The 19,781-nt window shown below is 43.0% G+C and overlaps 1 protein-coding gene across 3 annotated transcripts; it reads left to right on the top strand.

Moving 5' to 3' along the window:
- Window positions 1–680: 680 nt before the first annotated feature.
- sptbn4a (spectrin, beta, non-erythrocytic 4a) lies at window positions 681–19,183 on the top strand (the record flags this gene model as incomplete). Of its 3 annotated transcripts, XM_079566014.1 has the most annotated exons (20): window positions 694–1,418; window positions 1,629–1,783; window positions 7,419–7,682; window positions 8,179–8,412; window positions 8,497–8,586; window positions 8,665–8,943; window positions 9,019–9,149; window positions 9,229–9,433; window positions 9,712–9,957; window positions 10,957–11,091; window positions 11,287–11,528; window positions 11,654–11,792; window positions 11,863–11,947; window positions 12,149–12,360; window positions 12,666–13,957; window positions 14,077–14,137; window positions 14,213–14,481; window positions 15,204–15,374; window positions 15,463–15,505; window positions 15,700–19,182. In XM_079566014.1, the coding sequence occupies exons 2-20, from the start codon at window positions 1,661–1,663 to the stop codon at window positions 15,997–15,999; spliced, it is 4,521 nt and encodes a 1,506-aa protein (XP_079422140.1). In that variant the 5' UTR covers window positions 694–1,418; window positions 1,629–1,660. The 3 variants fall into 3 exon arrangements, with proteins under 3 accessions (XP_079422142.1, XP_079422140.1, XP_079422141.1); XM_079566015.1 differs by lacking the exon at window positions 694–1,418 and having other exon boundaries at window positions 1,640–1,783; window positions 15,700–19,183; XM_079566016.1 differs by lacking the exons at window positions 14,077–14,137; window positions 14,213–14,481; window positions 15,204–15,374; window positions 15,463–15,505; window positions 15,700–19,182 and having other exon boundaries at window positions 681–1,418; window positions 12,666–13,961.
- Between the last annotated feature and the right edge of the window lie 598 nt (window positions 19,184–19,781).

Below are 19,781 nucleotides of genomic sequence, written 5' to 3'. Positions count from 1 at the left end.
TGTATGAAAAATTGTACCCGAGTACTTTTATGGTCATCATGGGCTGCACTGAGAACTATTTTAAATCATTATTCATTTATTTTTTAATCAATATTACCTAACTTTATGGTTTCATATGTCACTTTAATTTCTATGTTAATTTTTATCATCACAATTCCCTACATCCTTACATGGCCATATATTTTTAAATGCTTCTCACTCCTTGCACACAATTTATCGTCTCTTTTAAAACATTGCCAACAAAATGTTGATTCCCTCCAAAACTTCTTCTATACATTCTTTTTACATGTCTTTATAATTCATGGGGGATGTAACCCAATAGCCTCACAGTCCTTCTCATGGTTCTCTCTTCAGCAGCCCCTCCAACGCCAGTAAAGCCCCTGTAAAGCATGAGAGTGGAGAGTGATCTGATCAGTCAGCTGTACCGTGGGCCATGTGTGCACACATCTTTCTTCCCTCTCATTCAGCTGTTTTAAGACGACACCTCCCCCTTCCCTCCATCCCAAATCCTGCCCCGCTGCGAGTGCAGTCATTTCCAGTGCAGAGAAATGTCCCTGGTGACACTGAGGGATGACGCAGGCCCTCTCTTCCCTTTTTGAATCCACTACCCCCAAACACCAACACCATCTTTTCCACCTCTTTTCACTTGCTCTCTCTGCTTCCCTTTTTATTTTTTATTTCTCACTCACTCGCTCCCCCCTCTCCCCGTTTCCTCCTCTTCTGGCCATCCCCCTCCCTCTCTCACAGCCTCTCTGCTCCGGCACTGCAGTGCTGATTGTGATTGCACACACACACGTACACACACAGCGTAGCTGAGAGGCAAGGACTGCAGCAGCATGCACCAAGCGCCGACGAGCTGTTCGGGGACACAGGGAAGGGGAGCTGAGGAGAGAAAATAGTGCCATCTCACAGCATCCCGAGCGTGCATCTTTGGAGCAGAGGAACAATGCATTTGAGGAGAGGATAGCTTATGTTATCCGGCCTTCTCTGCACTGCCTCTGCATCCTGGTCGCCCTGCTCCTCCCACTCTAACTCTTCCTCCTCCTCCTGTCTACGGCATCATTAGACCGGACTACAGATTGACCCGGACTGGCTAGTACTGGACGGTCCCGTTCGCCCTGGCTCAAATATTCTTCGTGGCTATGCTACGGTGCCACCGTTTCTAATGGCTGGATTGTAATTGACATTTGGTGCTAGAAGACAACCCACAGGGATTCTTGGATGCTGGTGTCATTCTTTAGCTGTGTTGTCATTGGTGCATTTCCTCTATTTGGCTGCTTGTTTTTGCCTTATCCCAGACTGGCTAGCAGGCACTGCAGCATCAGGACCGCAAGACCCATGAAGCGGTAGGGCATGAGGACCCAGGGGCGATTCCGAGGAAGGGCTTGAGTTCTTCCATTGCTTCCACTGCTGCTGAGGTGCTTATCTTGATTTTTTTTTTCTTCCAGAAACAGGGTGTCTGGTGGGGGCTGGGGTGGGCGGTGACAGCACAGGTACCCAGGCCCCTACAGAGAGGAGCCGGTGGCCCTTGCGTAGTGGAGCCAGGCAGGACGTCCTGTGGGAAAGGGGGGGAGAGGGGCTGGCTCGAGCATTGGGCTCCTGATGGTGGCTATTTTTGTCTCCCCTAGCTGAGTGACTGGGACAGCGGGTGCAGGAGAAGATGCTTATGGCCCGAGACACGGCGCGGGATGAGGCCCAGAAGCTGCACAGGAAGTGGCTGAAGCACCAGGCCTTTATGGCAGAGCTGGCCCGCAACAAGGAATGGCTGGCGAAGATAGAACAGGTGAGTGGAGGCGAGCAGCGGGGAGAGGGAGCTGGACGGGGAGGTCAGAGAGGCTGTGCAGGTGAGTCGTGGAGGATGCATGGTCTTTAGGTGTGTGTGTGTGTGTGTGTGTATGTGGAAGGTGTCATTCCTCTGTTTTCATTTCATCACTTAGCTTGGGGACATCCTGAATTACACAGTCAAGGTTATTGCTGAGGTGGATGTGTTGTTTTCAGTTTCACAGGTGGTGAGATCCATATGAAATGAATGGTTTTCTGTGCCGTTGCCTTATATTTGACGAAACACCTCCGTAGCCTTGTGCTTTGGCTGTGGTTGTATTTACGCCTTAATGCACAGGCTGTCAATATTTTCAGACACTTTTCCCCCAGGATACCCATGATAGAGCCACAGCACTTCCACTTGAATGTTCGGTGTGGGGCATGTGTTGTAGACAAGGCAATATTTGGTTGAACATTGATTGACTGGAGTTAGTACACTTTACTATGCACTAACTTGATGTCGTGCTGTGTGCAATATGCTGTTCTTACTGGCTGAACAAAGCAGAGTAACTCATACTTTTGACTCATATCAAGGCAATTTAAGCAATTCAATAATCTCTCCTTGTTGCCAATGACTGCCTGTAGGGAAAATGTTCGACAATTCTGAGGTGCATACATTTCTGGCATTGTATTGGCATGCTATCATATTCAAATTAATATAGAATACCAATCTTTCAGAGTATTATCCCACAGGATAGTGCTGGATTTGAAGTAGAGGGAATTGATAGTTGTGCAGCATAAGAAGAACCGTGCACTGGAGCATTTATGGAAAAAAAAAGAAAAAGAAAAGATCCTTTGTTGCAGATTGCATCTCTTAAACAGGTGTAAAACAATGCAGTCCATAATGGCGGATAGTGCTGAATACATTTAATCAAAAGGTACATTTTGTTATAATCAAATTGTTACATAATAAAGCTTAAGTTTCCCTGTTCTCATCCCGCTGCCTCTTCACGTTTAAAGGCTATTTTTTTCCCCACTGCAGACGCTTCTGTGTTCTTAAAAAGGTTGGTTGGTTTCTAGGCTAAAGTCTTTGCATAATTTTAGCTCAGGTTGAAGTTTGATGGTCTAAAAGCGAACTCCAATTGTCTCAATGCTGCTTTGGGTTTTGGTACTGCACATTTGACTCACACGTGCACTATTTGAAGCACTGGGGCTTCTAGTTTAAGTCTTACTTCATAGTTTGTCTCTATTCTGACCTCGCTATGTATTCATGGGGCCAATTCCTGGATTTTAATTATTTGATCGTTTTCAATCTCGGAAAAAAATGGAAACTTTCCATGTTAGGAAGAACAGAGGCATGACAAGGCATAACCAACACATAATCCTCATATTAATTTGTAAGTGTGGTTCTTGCAAAAGGTTGTTGCAGACCACATGGTATTAGGCATCAGTTGAATCTGGATATTCGTCACAATCAAATTCACAGTACATTCACAGCCCTATCTTTTATATGTTTATTAACTAGTCAGTATTTGGCAATGGCAGGTGCTACTGCTGCCTTGAGAAAGCTCGATCTCGGAAGCTAAGGAGCGTTGGGCCTTGCTTGGGTCAGTGGTGTGTGAGTGAGTGGTTGATGGTGTTCAGGTGGCGCTGATCGACAGCCTCGCTCCCGTCAATCTATCTCAGGGCAGTCGTGGCTATGTAGCTTACCACGACGGGAGAGTGAATGAATGATGCACGAAACCGTAAAGGGAGCATTTAGAAAAGTGCTGTATGAGACAAATGAGACTAAATTACATGACCTGATTATTTAATTGTCTTGCTTGTGTGTAAAATGCACTTTTGGATTCATCCTAAAGAAAAAGGCGACATGCTATGAAATATGAAGTTTGAAAGTAGATACACACAGGGAGGTCTTGGTTTGAATCCATAACAAGAGAAATTAAAATAAAACAGCTCTGTGGTAAAGATGTTGTGTTGAATATACTACATAGACAGTGTGGACCAACATAATGTGAAATGTTGTTAAACTGTTGGTTGTCATATAGGTTTAGATTCTGCATTAGTCTGTTTATATAAATAATGCAGAGTATGTGGTAACTTAGCTGATATACAGATACAAATGCTGTTAGATGCCTTTATCGCTGTGCATCAGTGTGTGTTTGTGTGTTTAAGAATTTATGACTTTTACAATGCAATAATATGTGCATTTGCAAGTAAATGGCTGTTAAGTTTTTATTCAACTATATAATCTACTTTGTCTTGTTTGAAAAGTTGATAGCGTTTGTAGATGAGAGTAAAGCTTATTAGGTGCAATTGTAAAGCAGTGAGAGGATCTGGGCCTAGAATGACATCTCAGCTCGAAATGAAAATGAACTGAAACAGGATCTTGCTTCTTTTCTGAATGATCAGCACATTTGTGTAACCTTTCATGCCTAATACCAGATAAATAAACCAAAGGCACTGACACTGAGTGCAGAAGATGGCTGCTGTGTGAAGCCCGGCCTATGTGCTGACGGGCAGGATTTTCCTTAAGTTCCTGTGCGTAGCTCAATGCAGGTTTTAAGAAATCCACTACTATGTCCAAAGCCATCGCGTCATGGCCCCTGTGTGGTTACCTGAGAGACACAGTGGGCAGATGACACTGCGTCCTGCCACGGTCCGAGAACTCGACGTCCTTTTGGAAGGGTTCCCACTCTCGGCCCCTTCCCTGGATTATCTCAGTCCTTACTCAGCACATGAAGCTCAACACGGCTGTGCAGGCGCTGTGCAGCCTGGGCGTGTGGACGAGTGTGACTGTAACCATCTTTGCTGTCCTTGTGCCAAGCTACATGGGCTCAGGGTCAGGCCTGTGTAAACAAACACATTCAATTACAGGCGCACACATTTGCCTCTGCAAGGGAAATTTACAAATATTTATGAAGTGAGGGAAAAATCACTATTAAAGCTGTAATTTTCATGAATAGAGTGCCTGAGATTTTTGTTTTCTCTATATGACAAAATCAAACACAGTGGCTCTTGGTCGACTTGAACACTTATTTGACAGGCTGAGGCTCCATTTTACTGCATATAGAACCCTTGTCAAAGGAACACGACTTGCCACAAGAATTTAAAGAGAGTGTTGTACTACAAACTATATGCAGACTCTCTGGACTAAAACAACATGCAGGTACAACAAGCTCATACTGATAAAAGCATCAGAAATGTGAAAATATACAGTACATCCAAGTACAAATTACAGCATGTACATAAAGGACAATGGGCCTATTCACTATGGGGTATTCCACTACTGAATTAGAAATAAGCAGTGATTTTACAGTTATTCAAATAATAAATAAATAAGTAGTACATAAATGGAAAGCACCTTTATGTATTTCTCAGGATGACATTGCCCAGTTGCCTGGTTGTTACAGGAAGGGCATCTGTCTTGAATGTATGCAATGTATGGTTTCAAAGGCCAAAATAGCTTTGGTTTGTGTTTCCATCTGCTCTTTGGCAGCTCACCTACTGTCATGCAAAAGCCTGAGTGTGAAGTATATAAATCACACACTTATACAGAGCCTGATGATTGAGCTTTAATATTAGTATTGGATTTATGAGTTTTTTATTCCGTTGGTGTGATTTGTGAGGTGAAACTTGCAGTTTACTATGTGTTGTATGGTGTGTTTTCTATCTTTCCGTGAATAGATAAAATGCAATATTTATGTAGTAACTTTCTTGTAGATGGACTTTATAAAAGGGTCCATGTTACTGTGGAGTGTCTTACTGCAGATTGTGCGTAGAGCTACTTTCTAGTGTGCAGTAGGTGTGAACACATTTTGTTTGTGTCAGTACTATAAAGCAAGGCGTTCAATCCCTCCCACTATTTCACTATGCTGCATCAGCATTACCAGCCTGCAGATTTTGGAAACAAAGCAGCTATTACAGCATATTTCATACATGTGACAAGACAATTCTAACAGACAACATTACCAGGGATCGTGGCTTACAAAAGCCCTTCGGAAATCTCCAATGCCTCTCGGTTGAATCCTTGATTCCTTCCTCTCTTCCCCTCTCTCCACCCCCTCTCTGGTTTCTTCTCAGGCCTTTCTGTGTGTCAGTAAAGCCAAGCAGTGGAGAGAGAGACCTGCTTTCTGCTTGCTCTGCATTATGGGAGGGAGAGTGAGGGAAGATAGGAGTGGAGCACAGGGATGGGAGAGAGTGAGCACTAGCAGCAGTTAAGCAGCAGGACTCTGCCAAGAGGAGAAATGCAGCACTGCATTATGAAAGCCATAGGATATACACTATATGTGTGTATATTCCACAGTGAGTCGACTGTCAAGAAGATAAAGGGAGCAGTTGGATTTACTCGATGCACTCATTCATGTGTCTGCTGCATAGAGCAATGTGCATGAAGTTCATTACTTCATCTCCCACAGTCAATGACGGACCGTGAGCCTTGTTTCTCAGTTGTAAGCATATTATGAAGAGTACAGGGTATATATATAGTAAAAGAACGGGAGAGTGAACTGTTGTCAAAGTGGTTATGGCTGTAACTAATGGATAGTCACACCCTGTTACTTTGTATCCTATGGTTGTGCCAATTGCCGGTTAACCAGTTTAATAAATTGTCGCATCTTTGAATGAGACATCTTGGCTCAGTCTCTTTAAATTAATTTGATCATTTGAAATACTCAGCCAAATCAATCATTATAATATTTTTTGTTTATTTTTGTTTTTTTGCATTAGCTATGATGTTGACTGGAGTTTGGAGTTTCTCCATGTTGTAGAAGTCCTTGCCCTTTCACCAGGTCTTTAATCATTTCAATGCACTATGCTGTTATGACTCTTCCTCGTGCCAGCGGCTGTTGTTTTTTGGGCCTCGACACCGTGAACAGACGATAGTAGTGTGATGGCGAGGCGCTTTGTTTTTAGCCTGATTTAAACTGCTGCATTGTTACCAGAGGAGGAGACTTTGTCTCATCTATTCTACTTGTCACATAGATTATTTCAAGTAGTAAAATGTCAATATTGTACCAAGTGTCCGCAATTAGTTTAAAAATCTTGAGTAAAGTAAAAATCTAGCAGCTCAGGAAGAAATCATTCTAATGTGCACAATGTAGAATTTGTTGAGATTTGGTCACATATGTTTGTATATTTCTCTTTGCTTTATAAGTATTACTGTCATAATTTGCTCTATTAAAGCATGTGCGGTCATAATGATCAGCAGATGTGGGAAGAGCCCATAGTAACAAAAATGACTCAAAGTGAACCGTCAAATTCTTTGATCTGATGACATCATGTACAAAGCTGAGATTTAGAGAGTGGAGCGAAAGCAGAAAGGCCCAGCTGTAGGACAGAGCGTGGTTCTGTTAGTCAGTATGTATGATTTTAGGTCAGCCTCAGGCCACTCTCTGCCCCATACACCTGCCCCTTACTGAGCACAAGGCTTAAACAGCCACACAAATCTTGTTCAAAGCTATATTGGGATTCACAATACATCTTTTATAGGTCATTTCAAATAACAGCAGCGTATCTTTGGGAGATGCATGTTAAGTTATTTATAAATCACTAATCGAAATATTACAGCATTTTATCTTTAATCTACTATCACAGTGTCTCTGTAGTGCTAACACAGGCTGTGTCTGTTGTGTCTGTGTCCTGATGTGTGTGTGCAGGAGGGGCAGGAGCTTATCCAGGAGAAGCCTGAGCTGCGCTCCGTGGTGCAGCAGAAACTGGAGGAGATCAGAGAATGCTGGTCTGATCTGGAGATCACCACAAAGGCCAAGGCCCGGCAGCTGTTTGAGAACAACAAGCCTGAGCCTGCAGTCAAAAGCTACTCAGACCTGGACAGCCAGCTCTCCCACTTGGAGCAGCAGCCGCCTCAGCTGGAGCAGGCCCACCACCTGCCCACCTTCAACCAACAGCTGCAAAAGTTCCAGGTCAGGCCTCCACCGTCCTGGGATACTTTGATCAAATGTTTGCAAGATAAACTGTAATGTTTACAAGATTAATGATCACATTGAAAACATGGGCGGTACGGTAGCGGTTAGCGCTGGTGCTTCACAGCTAGATGTCTTTCTTTCTGTGTGGAGCTTGCACGCTCTCCCCGTGTCTGCATAGGTTTCCTCCGGGTACTCCGGTTTCCCTTCCCACTAAAAACATGAACAATAGAGTCCCCTCTGGGCCCCTGAAAAAGAAATTCTTAATCTCAGTGGGACTTTCCTGGGTAAATAAAGGTCAACTAAAATAAGATTATTAAATAACATAATAGGAAATAAGCTTTGAATACTCTCAGACATATTAATGCTGTTATTTCATAAGGTTTTTCATAATGCTTCAGCTAATTATGGCTTATAACTTTTGCAGTGTCATAACCAGCTGCTTTACTATAACCATTGTCAGTGGCTCTAACATGACTCATATCTTGTGATGCAGGCCATGGAGTCCCAGATTGGGGACTTTTATAAAGACATGGGGGACCTGGGGGCCTTACAGGGGGTATGCCTCCCTCAGCGCGGGCTGATGCCAGGTGAGAAGGAGGAAGCTGAGCAGCCAGAAATGGTCGAGACACGGATTGTGCGGCTCATTGAGCCTTTGAAGGAGAGGCGCCGCATCCTGCTGGCCTCCAAAGAGATGCACCAAGTCGCACAAGACCTGGAGGATGAGATAGTATGCTTTTTTCTGTGATATACACTGTACAGTTTCCAATATCTGCTCAGGAAATTATTTTAACATGCCCTGTTTGTTTGACAGTTGTGGATTCAAGAGAGACTTCCTTTAGCTACATCTAAAGATTTTGGAAACAACCTCCAGAGTGTCCAGCAGCTTGTCAAGAAACACCAGGTACTGTACATAAAACTATCATTCAAACCGTCTGTCTTCTCAATTGTGTCCTCATTGTCCGTCTGCTGTGACCTGCAGACCCTCCAGAGAGAGCTCACAGGCCGGCGGGCACGAGTGGAGGAGGTCCTAGACCGCGCTGGCATCATCGCGTCGCTCCGGACGCCCGAGGTGGAGTTTGTACGAGAGGGGGCGGGGCATGTGCGGCAGCTGTGGGAGGTGCTGCAGTTAGAGACAGAGAGGCGATTTGTGCTGCTGGATGCAATGCTGCAGTCTCAACAGTACTACAATGAGGCCGCCAAAGTAGAGTCCTGGCTCTCAGAGCAGAAGCTCCAGCTGGCCAATGAGGAGAAGGGCACGGTAAAACACCTGTATACTGCACAATACATGTGTGTGGCTGTACATGAGAGTTTACAGTGCTTCTATATTTACCAGGACGAGGCCAGCACGCTGCAGCTGCTAAAGGCTCATCTGGCTCTCGAGCAGACAGTGGAGACATATGCAGAAACAGTGGGCATGCTCTCCCAACAGTGTCAGTGTCTCCTTGGGCTGGGACATCCTGACAGGTCAGTCTGCTCTCTGTGTCTCTTGTGTATGATGTGCACTTTAGTTCAGTGAAAGATAATTATCTCTGTTTTCACACAGTGAGCAGATCACCAAACAGCAGTCCCACATAGACCGGCTGTACGTGTCTCTGAAGGACATGGTGGAGCACAGGAAGACCAGGCTGGAGCAGCAGTACTGGCTCTTTCAGCTCAATAAGGAGGTGGAGGAGTTGGAGAAATGGATTACAGAACGGGAAACAGTAGCTAGTTCCACAGAGCTTGGCAAACACCTAGAAGAAGTCACAGTAAGTATTAGCAACAAAGTGAAACAGTGCACTATGAGAAAAAATATTTTAATGTACCTGTAATTGACACAGATGAAATATAGATGTGTTTTATGTATGGCAATTTTGTATACACTGAAATTTGCTGTACAATTAGGTGCACGACCCAATCACTCTTGGTCCACTCCTCTGTCGCCCTTCTACAGCATCAGTGAACCCTCCAAACCACCACCTAGCACTCGGACATAAAAAGCACAAAACAATATCACACTCTTATTTGTTTCTGTGTTTGTTTTCAGGCACTTCAGGAAAAATTTACCAAATTTGCCACAGAAACCAATAGCATTGGGCAGCAGCGCTTAGAGCAAGTGAACAAAATGGTAAACGAGATGATCGACTGCGGCCACTCGGACGCCGCCACCATGGCCGAGTGGAAGGACGGCCTGAACGAGTCTTGGGCCGACCTGCTGGAGCTCATGGAGACTCGCCGACAAATGCTGGCAGCGTCACACCAACTGCAGAAGTTCTTCACTGACTGTAAAGAGGTACTAACAACCTTCCACTGTTCATTATCGCACTATATTATTATTATTCTCTCATATATTCTATTTAGTTTCAGTAATTTGTAAGATATCTAGTACACCAAAAAGTGTTTCACGGTAGTGGAGCGGTTAGCGCGCGTGCTTCACAGCTAGAAGGTCCCGGGTTCGATTCCCACCAGGACGAGGCCTTTCTGTGTGGAGTTTGTCTGGTCTGCGTAAGTTTCCCCTAACACTAAAGACATGTACAGTAGGTTTCCCTTTGGGGCCAGGACTCCCCGGAAAAAGGGATTCTTAATAAATAAAGGTCAAATTAAAATAAATAAAATAAAAAGAAGAGCATTTTTCCCAGTAGAGATTAAGCCTCTTCAATTGAAAAAGAAGGCTTTCTTTCAAATTTATTTATACAGCACATTTCATGCACAAGGCAACTCAATGCACTCACAGCAACACCAAAAACACAATAAAAACACAATAAAACCAATCAATCAATACACTCATGAAAATATACAAAATTACAAATATGGGTATATTAAAACTATATATTAAAGGTAGTAATACCATCAATTGCCATAGGCGACGGTAAATAGGCATGCTTTCAGCCTAGACTTAAACATAGTAAGAAACAATTATGTGTGCTTTACAGAACAGCAATGTATTAAAAGTGGGTTACATAGACTTGTCATTAGAGGCAATAATCAATAAAACTAACAAAAGTTATACAATGAAATGCTAATTGATTTCAGTTTGGTTTTGAACTTTACTGGTTTTGAATCCAGTTAGTTGTTTCAGGCCTAATCTTTAGTCATACATGAGTCACCATGAACTACTTTATAACGATTTTTTGTTTCGTTTTTAGTTAATAAAATCTTTGACAAAACCAATTTTAAGTCTCCAAAAATGACTGCAGCTTTGAATGCTTTGGAAGGTCACAGGCCACGTGACCGGACCAGATGGGGTTGATTATCAGAGTGCCTGCGATGATGGAATTGTCTTGTGTTGTAGGTTTTGGCTCAAATCATGGGGAAGATGAAGCAGCTGCCAGAGGTGAGGGCGTGCCAAGCCAACATCACCAATCCTGCCACTCTGCAGAGGCTCATGCACTCCTTTGAGCACGCCCTTCAACTGTTGGTGGCGCAGGTAAAGCAACAAGGCTGTTTCACATTCACTCACCGGTTTACAAAAACAAACCTACAATCACAATTCAACTCTTTTCCTTCATGTCATACCTCATTCGATAGCTCAGAACCTCCAGAATTCACTGAGCTTTAACTAACGGAGGCTGTACTTTAGATTTTTTAAGACACATTTGAGTGAAGTATCTTTGATATTTAGGTGAGGCAGCTGCAGGAGAACGCAGCCCAGCTCAGGACCATCTATGCTGGGGAGAAAGCTGAAGCCATCATGGTAAAAGAGCAGGAGATCATGGAGGCGTGGAGAGAGCTGCTCAGCTCATGTGAGGCCAGTCGAGTCCAGGTCACCTCGGTGACAGACAAAGTGCAGTTCTTCTCTTTGGTCCGGGAACACCTGATGTGGATGGAGGGCGTCATGGGACAGATCATGTGGGACGAGCCTAGGTATAACAGTGTGTCTCAGAACAGACTATATTTACAACACTTGTGTTGTTGATGAAAATAAAATGAAAACCTACCTGTTATACTAATAGTTTGACCTCTCTGTGCTTTGTTTTGTACTTTCTCAGGGATCAAACATCTCTGGAGTTAATGATGAGACAACATCAGGAACAAAAAGCCAAAGTAGAAGGCCGCAGCAAGACCATACAGCAGTGTGCAGATCTGGGCAAAATCCTCATTGCTGCTGGTAATCCTGCATCAGAGGAGGTTAGTCTGATGAATTAACATTAACCTTGGGAAGTATGTTCTCATATGAAACCATACTATATCATTACAGATAAAAGAGAAGTTGGACAGTCTTCTGGCAAAGCAAAATGCTCTGAATGAGAAGTGGGAAAAACACCAAGAAAGATTACAATGCAGTGAGTAGCCGCTGTGACATAATTTAGCATAGTGTGTTTCTCCTTCTGAGATTCTAGTTACTCACATGAATGAATTATGCATGGTTACTATTGTTGTGACATTAGATGGAGCAGTTAGATCGTGTGAACTAAATCCCATGCGTAAAACACAGCAATGGTGTTCACACGACGGTAACGTGTGCTCTTGTCATGCCCATACAGAGCAGGAGCACTTCCAGTTTGCGCAGGAGACGGTGAAGGCGGAGGCGTGGCTGAAGGCCAAAGAGCCGCTGATCACGTCCCGAGAGGCCGATGGGGGGCAGGCCCAGGCTCAGACAGACGAGGTGGAGCAGCTCATCCTTCGCCATGAAGCCTTCCGCAAGGCTGCTGTAACCTGGAAAGAGCGCTTCAGCTCCCTCCGCCAGCTTTCTGCAGTAAGCTTGACTGGAGATAAATGTTTAATCAGTTTGTGTTAGAGTCACACTTTAATGGCTTTAAAAGAAAAATGTGACCCAAGAAATTGCTTAGTCGGCGCTGAACGCAAACCATGACTACAGCTTTTTTTTTTTTTGTCTTTCGCATGTGCTGCATTCACTTTGAATTCATAACATAACTGTTTTTCTATAATTGCCAATTAAAGTGTTTTCATTTTTTCAAGATTTCATCCATTCAGTCATACATTTAGATTTGCTATTAAGTGCTATAAAGTACATATAGTTATTTGTTGTTGTTTTATTAGGCTGAGAAGAAAAAGGAGGAGGAGAAAAAGATGCCCTTGTCCAGCCGGAGAATGTTCCCGTTGTCCTGCCTGACTCCTGGTGCTTCCTCTGTTTCTACCTCACCTTTTCTGAGGCAGACAGTACAGGCGCATATGGAGTGCAAGCCTCTACAGAGCGCTCTGGAGCTCGGGGCCACCCCTGCGTCCCAGAGACTGTCCGCGGCCCTAAGCGGTTACAATCCAGTCCTGAATGGATCGGGCTATCACACACTGGACCAGCAGGGCAGCTCCAAGCTTCTGAGCTCCGCGTATCTGGGAATGAACCACATGACATCTGCTGCTGCGGCTGACTCTGGTCTGTCTGCCATGGCCTCTCACGCCGCAGGAGCAGATCCCTCTTCTTATCTCGGAACAAACCATCAAACTGGGGCCATAGCGGAAAGTTCTGGATACTTTGGACTAAGTGCTGCAGCGGGCTCTAGTCACTCCATCCAAAATCATCTCGGGAGTGGGAGGCTGGGGAGTTCAGGAAATTTAGCTCAGCAGCCAGGGTGTGGAGTGTTGTCGAATCCAGGCTTTCTCACTCAGCCACAGAGCAGCGGAAGCTCTGGATTTCTGGCACAAACACAAAACTTGGGTTCTGGATACTTGGGTCAGCAGCCCAATTTAGGAAGTACGGGATTCTTGGCACAACAAGCTCATATGGGGAGTTCTGGATACTTAGCACAGAATTATCAGGGCAGTGGTGGCTTGGGCAGCGGTGGCTTGGGCAGCTCAGGCTTTCTGGCACAAAATCACTACAGCAGTGGCAGTCTGGGTAGTTCAGGTTACCTAGCGCAGAGTGGGGGCATCATGGACCCTAAAATGGCCTACGCCTGGCAGCACCTGAAAGCTGACTTCATGCAGCCCAGGATAAACCACATACACAAGGCAGTGAATCCGCTCTTGGAGGCCAGCAGGATCCAGCGTGAACAGTATGGAGAGATCCCCATGGCCGACATGGGCCCAGAGTCTGGTCTGGAGCTACTACACGGCCGCCTCCAGAGGGACCCTCGGGGCAGCCGCTCTGACCCCCAGATGGACCATCTACGGCGAGAGCGGGAGTACAAGCTGGGCAGGCAGACCTCCAGTGAGCAAGAGATACAAGCCAGGCTCAATGAACTGCCTATGATTGTGCGGCAGGAGCGCTACCGCCGGCGACTCGAGAGGCAGTCGTCCAGCGAGCAGGAGGGCAGTGGCAAGCAGCGGATACAGAGGCAGGACTCCAGCGACCTGGAGGGATCGGGGAAGGAAGGATCCGACAGGCGCTCTGGGTAGGGTCAACCTCACTGCTACTTTTAGTTCATAGTACGTTTAGTCAGCACCGTCTACTGCTGATGATGGTTAAAGTGGCATAATTAATGTGCTGTGACGCTGTGTGATGTCCCTGCAGGGAGAAAAGATCCACAATGGCAGAAATTGTCGAGCAGGTTCAGGAGCGAGAAGCTGCAAATGTAAATATCACCACAAATACTCACAGGCAGGTCTCATTGTTTTGAATTAATTATGGCACTCTGTTTCTTCTTCAGGCACGAGGAGAGCCTTACCGGCCTCCCAGCAGCCTCTCGGCTCCTGTCACTAGATTTGATGGACGTCCCAGAGCCAGAGACCGTCCCAAACCTCGGAGAAGGCCCCGCCCAAAAGAACCAGAGGAGCCTCGACGCTCCCGCTCAGCCCCAGCCACTGGTGCACCCACTACACCTCAGCCCCCCTCTCACACTGCCCACAATGAAGGCTTCCTCTACCGCAAGAAAGCCACCACCTCTGAACTGGAAGCAACACAGAGGAGCCCCAACAGGTAAAGACAAAACATGGACATACTATTTATTTTGAGCTTACTTGTATTTAAATAACAATAATACTTGGAATGAATATTATATATATATATTATATAAGTAGTTTGTTCCCATTTTGTGGAATGTGAAGAGTCCAGTTAATCTCCATGAAAATGATACCCATTAAAAGAATTAAGCTCATATTTGTTAATGGATGTTTTTATATGTCAATGCACATTTTAAACCAAACTTATATAACCTAAAATGGAACATGTTTTTGCACACAATAGCCTAAAGACTCTGAACTGATTTAGAATATTATCATGGACCAAAAATTTAAAATCCTGTGAAAATATATATAAGTATAATAATGCTATTTGTATTGAATAATAGTGAATAGTGGTGGTCTAGACTACAGTAAAATAGATTAGTTACTTTACTCCACCTCTGTAGCTTTGTCCACATGACTTTTCCTCTGCTCAGGCTCACGTCATGCTCTTGTCATGTAGCCGACACATATGTAAGTTCAGAAGGTGTTTCTCTGTATTTACATTGTCAGTCATATGTAAAGGGGAGAGGTGTTTTAGGTGCTTATTTGGCACATCTCTCTTTTAAAAAGGGCTTCTTTGAAAACACCTTGTTAATCTGACAAAGAATTTTCTCATAACTTTGTTTAAATTGTACTTACAAATGTACTTTATTTAAGATAACACTCATGAGTGATGCCCGTTGTTTGGATTTCTAGTAAGACGTGGGTGAATGTCTACTGTGTGCTGAAAGAGGGACTGTTGACCTTCTACAAAGATGCAAGGAATCTAACTGCAACTTACAACGGCGAGCCAGCTGTGGACATGAGCAACTGCACTTTCGATCCTTCGATGGGATACAAGAAGAAGAAAAATGTCTTCATTGTTCAGTAAGTTAGCAATTATACATCGATGATAAACACACTGTAAGAGCCTGTAATTTAAACTAAACGCGCTTTCTGTTTTACTCTGTACCAGAATGAACGATGGAAACAACTTCATATTCCATGCAAAAGATGAGGTGAGAGCCATTTTAACACAGACAAAAGGGATATACTTATGTAACATAGGAATAAGAAAGAAGTCAACTGAAGGGATGTGTTCTTATGTAAAAATCAGTAATAATGCTGCATAAATCATATTACTTTTTACTACATTTACTCTGTGCTGTCGTTGTGGCGCATACTATGAACTGCTTTTCCATGTGTTGTATAGGACGATTTGAAGGCCTGGACGTCCAATGTCACCATGTCTATAGGAGAGCACGATGCCATGGTTAAGTGGGACCAACCTGGCACTTCGGGCATTGAGATAGATCGCTCTGAGCGAAAGGAGAGGTCAGAGGGCGACGCCGACGCCAGGTCCGAGCGGTCTGAACTGGTGGAAGGCGAGGAGCGTTCGGAGAAGGAGAGGTCAGAAAAAGGAGATGGCTCAGAGAAGCTAGACACATCAGAAATTGCAGATAAATTGGAAGGTGGGGCTGGGGGCTCCAGCACCTCTGGAAAGAGCAAATGAGGAGCCCCGTGACTCGGGGTTATCACTGACTAAAGGTGTAGGAGCGTTGTGTGGATGAATGGACAGATGGATGGATGAGAGAGGATGGACGGGGAGCATGCGCAGCTAGGTTTTCAGATCCTCAGTGATTCGCTGGAACACACTGAGGCCATTGGACTGACTCAACTGTGACAGACTCTTCTCTCAGCCCCTCCCCTTCACCTAGGCAATACATGAGCGCCACCTGCTGGTAGATGACGGACCGAAAGACTCCTACAAACGTTCCAGGAATTAGTCACTGTCACATCTCATTGTTGATAGTTTAATCTCTTGGATTCACAGCATTTTTCTGTATGTATCTTTGACTGATAATGTAATGCTCTGTCTGTCTAGACAACTCGAGAAGTGGTGAATGACATTTCACAATATTCAAAAAAAAAAAAAAGTTTTTTGAAGCAATATACTTTTTTTATTTCTTCTCTTTGTTAAGAATGAGAAAATGGGAAGGAAACTTGTTGCAAATGTAGACTATGATTTGTCACACCCATGTAAGCTTACTTCAGACAGTTGGGCACCTTAAACACAGACGTGTAAAGTAAACATGTTTAATCCCATCTCACCACTAGCTTTGAGTGATGTTAATATAACGGAATGCTGGTGCAACTCACCTGAGCTCATCAATATCAGTAAATATTCATGACCACTGTTCTCTTTACGTTTGATTATCATTGTTCTTTTACTATGATTTATTTTTTTACTAATGTCTGGCAAAGAGCTCGCCATCCAATTGTAATCCATTACATAGGTGTGTTCAAAATGGCAATGCTCAAAGTAATAGTAAGCTTATGTGACACAATGCCTTTGTATACATGATGAAAACCCAAGCATTGCATGAAATAGTTTATTAGTGCACCTGTTTAACTTGCTTTTATTTTTTGTTATTGAAACCATTTGGGCAAAACAGAGCTTGAACTGCAATAGTTGAATGTGAGGAGGAGGTGTATTCTTTGTTTGCAGCTGTTGTTGAGAAGAGTGGGATGTACTTTATTGTCAGACCAGAGAATAGTCTTTGATCTGTGACTTAACAGGCCAAAATGGCCGCTATATTGTTTGTAATGTTCCTATTCACAGAATGAAAAGATTTAAGCTGTGATATATGGACCCTCCCCAAAGCACTGGGGCCAAAAAAATCTAAAACGTGACACAGTTTACCACTGTGTGTTTTATTTCTCATGTCTAGCAGATTGGGAAAAACTATCCGTAAAAGACAAGTTAAAGTGTCATGATTTAATTCATGAATTGTATATAATCTTTGTATTTATACCATTAAATCCTGTGCTCTAATAAAACAGTACTCTGAAAGGAAATGGATACAATTTAACATTTGTATTAATCCACATAAGTTAAATAAAACAATCACTCCAATATCCAAATGTTTATCACTTAAAAAAGAAATATGCAAATTAGGAATTATGAAACTATACAGTGTATATAAGTACACAATTATGGAATTGTATGAAACACCTTTTACCAGGGAAGACCAGCAGGCCATACTGTAGGTATGCTTGTTCTATTTTTATATGTCTATGTATCGACATCAGGTCGCATATACAGGAGTTTTCCTGTTGCCCCAATAAGATCTCATACTAATTGTGTGTCTGTGGCAAGATAAATGTATGTATTACCAACTAGTACATGTTCTCTATACAAGGAAACTTATCTACCAAATGGTTCAAGGCTAAATAAGTCCAAGACTAATGTCTACACAGGTGAAACAGTATTTTCCGTTGGCATGATTTTTATCTATTTTTTTGTGAAACGGTGCCATTCTCCAACTCAGCTGAAAATCCCAAACTTCTTCTGATTGTAAATGAATGTTTTCTGTTGTTCTATTCTGTTGATCAGTCACATAAATTGTTTACAGTCTTCCTCTCTGAAAGCACCAAAAGTCATTTGTAGACGTGAAAGTGCAATGGACTCAGGACGCTGCAGTGTTAAAGTTCACTGTCATGAAGAGATACAGGTTTCTTTGTTCTTGGGGGAGTATTTTGGCTTGGTGTAAGAGTCAGATGCAAACATGAACACAATACAAAAAAGGACAATTAATCTGATGGAGTATGTGTATCTGCTGTGTTTTTGAGAGGGAAGTCGTTCTCCCAGACTGCAGAAGCTCATACAGAGATTTGAGAAATGTCAGCTATGATATTTCAAGCCTGTATTAATGTTGACTGTTTAAAAATGTCAGAGGAGTGGACGCCCCATAATTTTACCAATCAGAGAATTTTGTGTCTTATATTTTACAGTCAGGTTTCCAAACCAATTTACAATTTCATACCTTAGCACCGAATTCTGTACTTGCTCTGTAGAATGTCGTCAGCATAATGTTTTTGACTGACCCCAAACACTCTTCATCTCCTGAGAAAATACAAACGTTGATGTGTTTTTGCACACACAGTTAGTACACGTTCATGCCAGCTCATTTGCTCATCCATTTGCACTCTACACTTGGTACTTATACGTGGACATTTGTTCTACTTTAGTGCGGCCTCCTGTACATTTTGGGTCTCCAACATTTTACTTTGTTCTGTTTACATTAACCTGCAGATAATGTTCATCTCACCATTTTATAAAGCTGTCCACTCCAGACGGGACGGCAGCAGAAGCCACACCGGAGTGTTCTGCTTCTGTCCACAATCATAGGGTCTTATTTCAAATCAAGATAAGCTATGTTCAAATGTAGACCTTTTAAGTTGTCGCAATCATTATTATTTGTACATAAGTGCCATGACATGCAGTTTGCAAAAGTCACGGGGTTTGGAAGAGAAAGCTATTGGTTTATTGACAGTGAAAGTAATTTTATTCAACCAATCAATACCAATCAAATTGTCATTGCAATACATATTTTTACCATAAGAGCTTCAGTATTTTCACGTGGCTGTGATTGTTCTTACTCATTGCTCATGGCAGATATTTAGCCTGCACCACTGTGTGTGTTTGAAATGTTTGCTTCTCATCACCTTTTCTGAAATACACAGGGCAAATTCAACTATGTTATAAAGGACATAGTTATAACCAACGTAATTAAGAAGAGTAAACCGTGACCGAAGAAAAAATATTGTGAAACCTTTGTTTCCTTCATTGATTATCTTACAGTGTGTATGTCTTTGTTACTTTACAACTTGCTGCTATGACATTAAATAAACCTCCAAACTTGCTAATGCGAACTTGATGTCAAGTTAATGGTGCTCTTTGCAAACTTAACCTTTTAATCCAGTCACTACATCAGTGAAAATAAAACCCTGTATGATTTTTGTTTTCATGAGAACCTCAACCTGAGGTCCAGAACCACAATGAGAGTTAAAATTCCATGTACTTAAGATATATGGCAACAAACAAACGCCTGTCTTTTCTCAGGTACATTGATTATTTTTTATGCAAATTATTAGTTTTACAGTTTTGGATCATTTTACAAAGAGCAAACTTTTTGGGGCACATGATTTATTTTATTTTATCTGCTGTTTTTCACCCTCAGTTGTTCAGGCGCTGCACTGCAGTTGTTTAATGACAGGTTGCTGCCCCATTGAAGAATGGGTTAATGATGCAAACAATGATGCAAAGTTAACCCAGTGCCTAACCCAAGAAGTATACGTGTTAATGCGTAATTCAGGTAAGTATATTATGTTTTAGCTTTATTCTAGGCTATATACAAATATGAATGAATGGATTAAGCTCAAACATTAGCCACACTAGCCTAAATTATGATTGGTCGTGTTGTAAAAGCTGTGTAAAGTTAACTTGAGGTC

This window comes from Gobius niger (genome assembly GCF_951799975.1).
Source record: "Gobius niger genome assembly, chromosome: 11".
Taxonomy (NCBI): Eukaryota; Metazoa; Chordata; class Actinopteri; order Gobiiformes; family Gobiidae; genus Gobius; species Gobius niger.
Note: the sequence above shows the minus strand (reverse complement) of the source record. Positions and strands in the feature narration are given on the sequence as shown.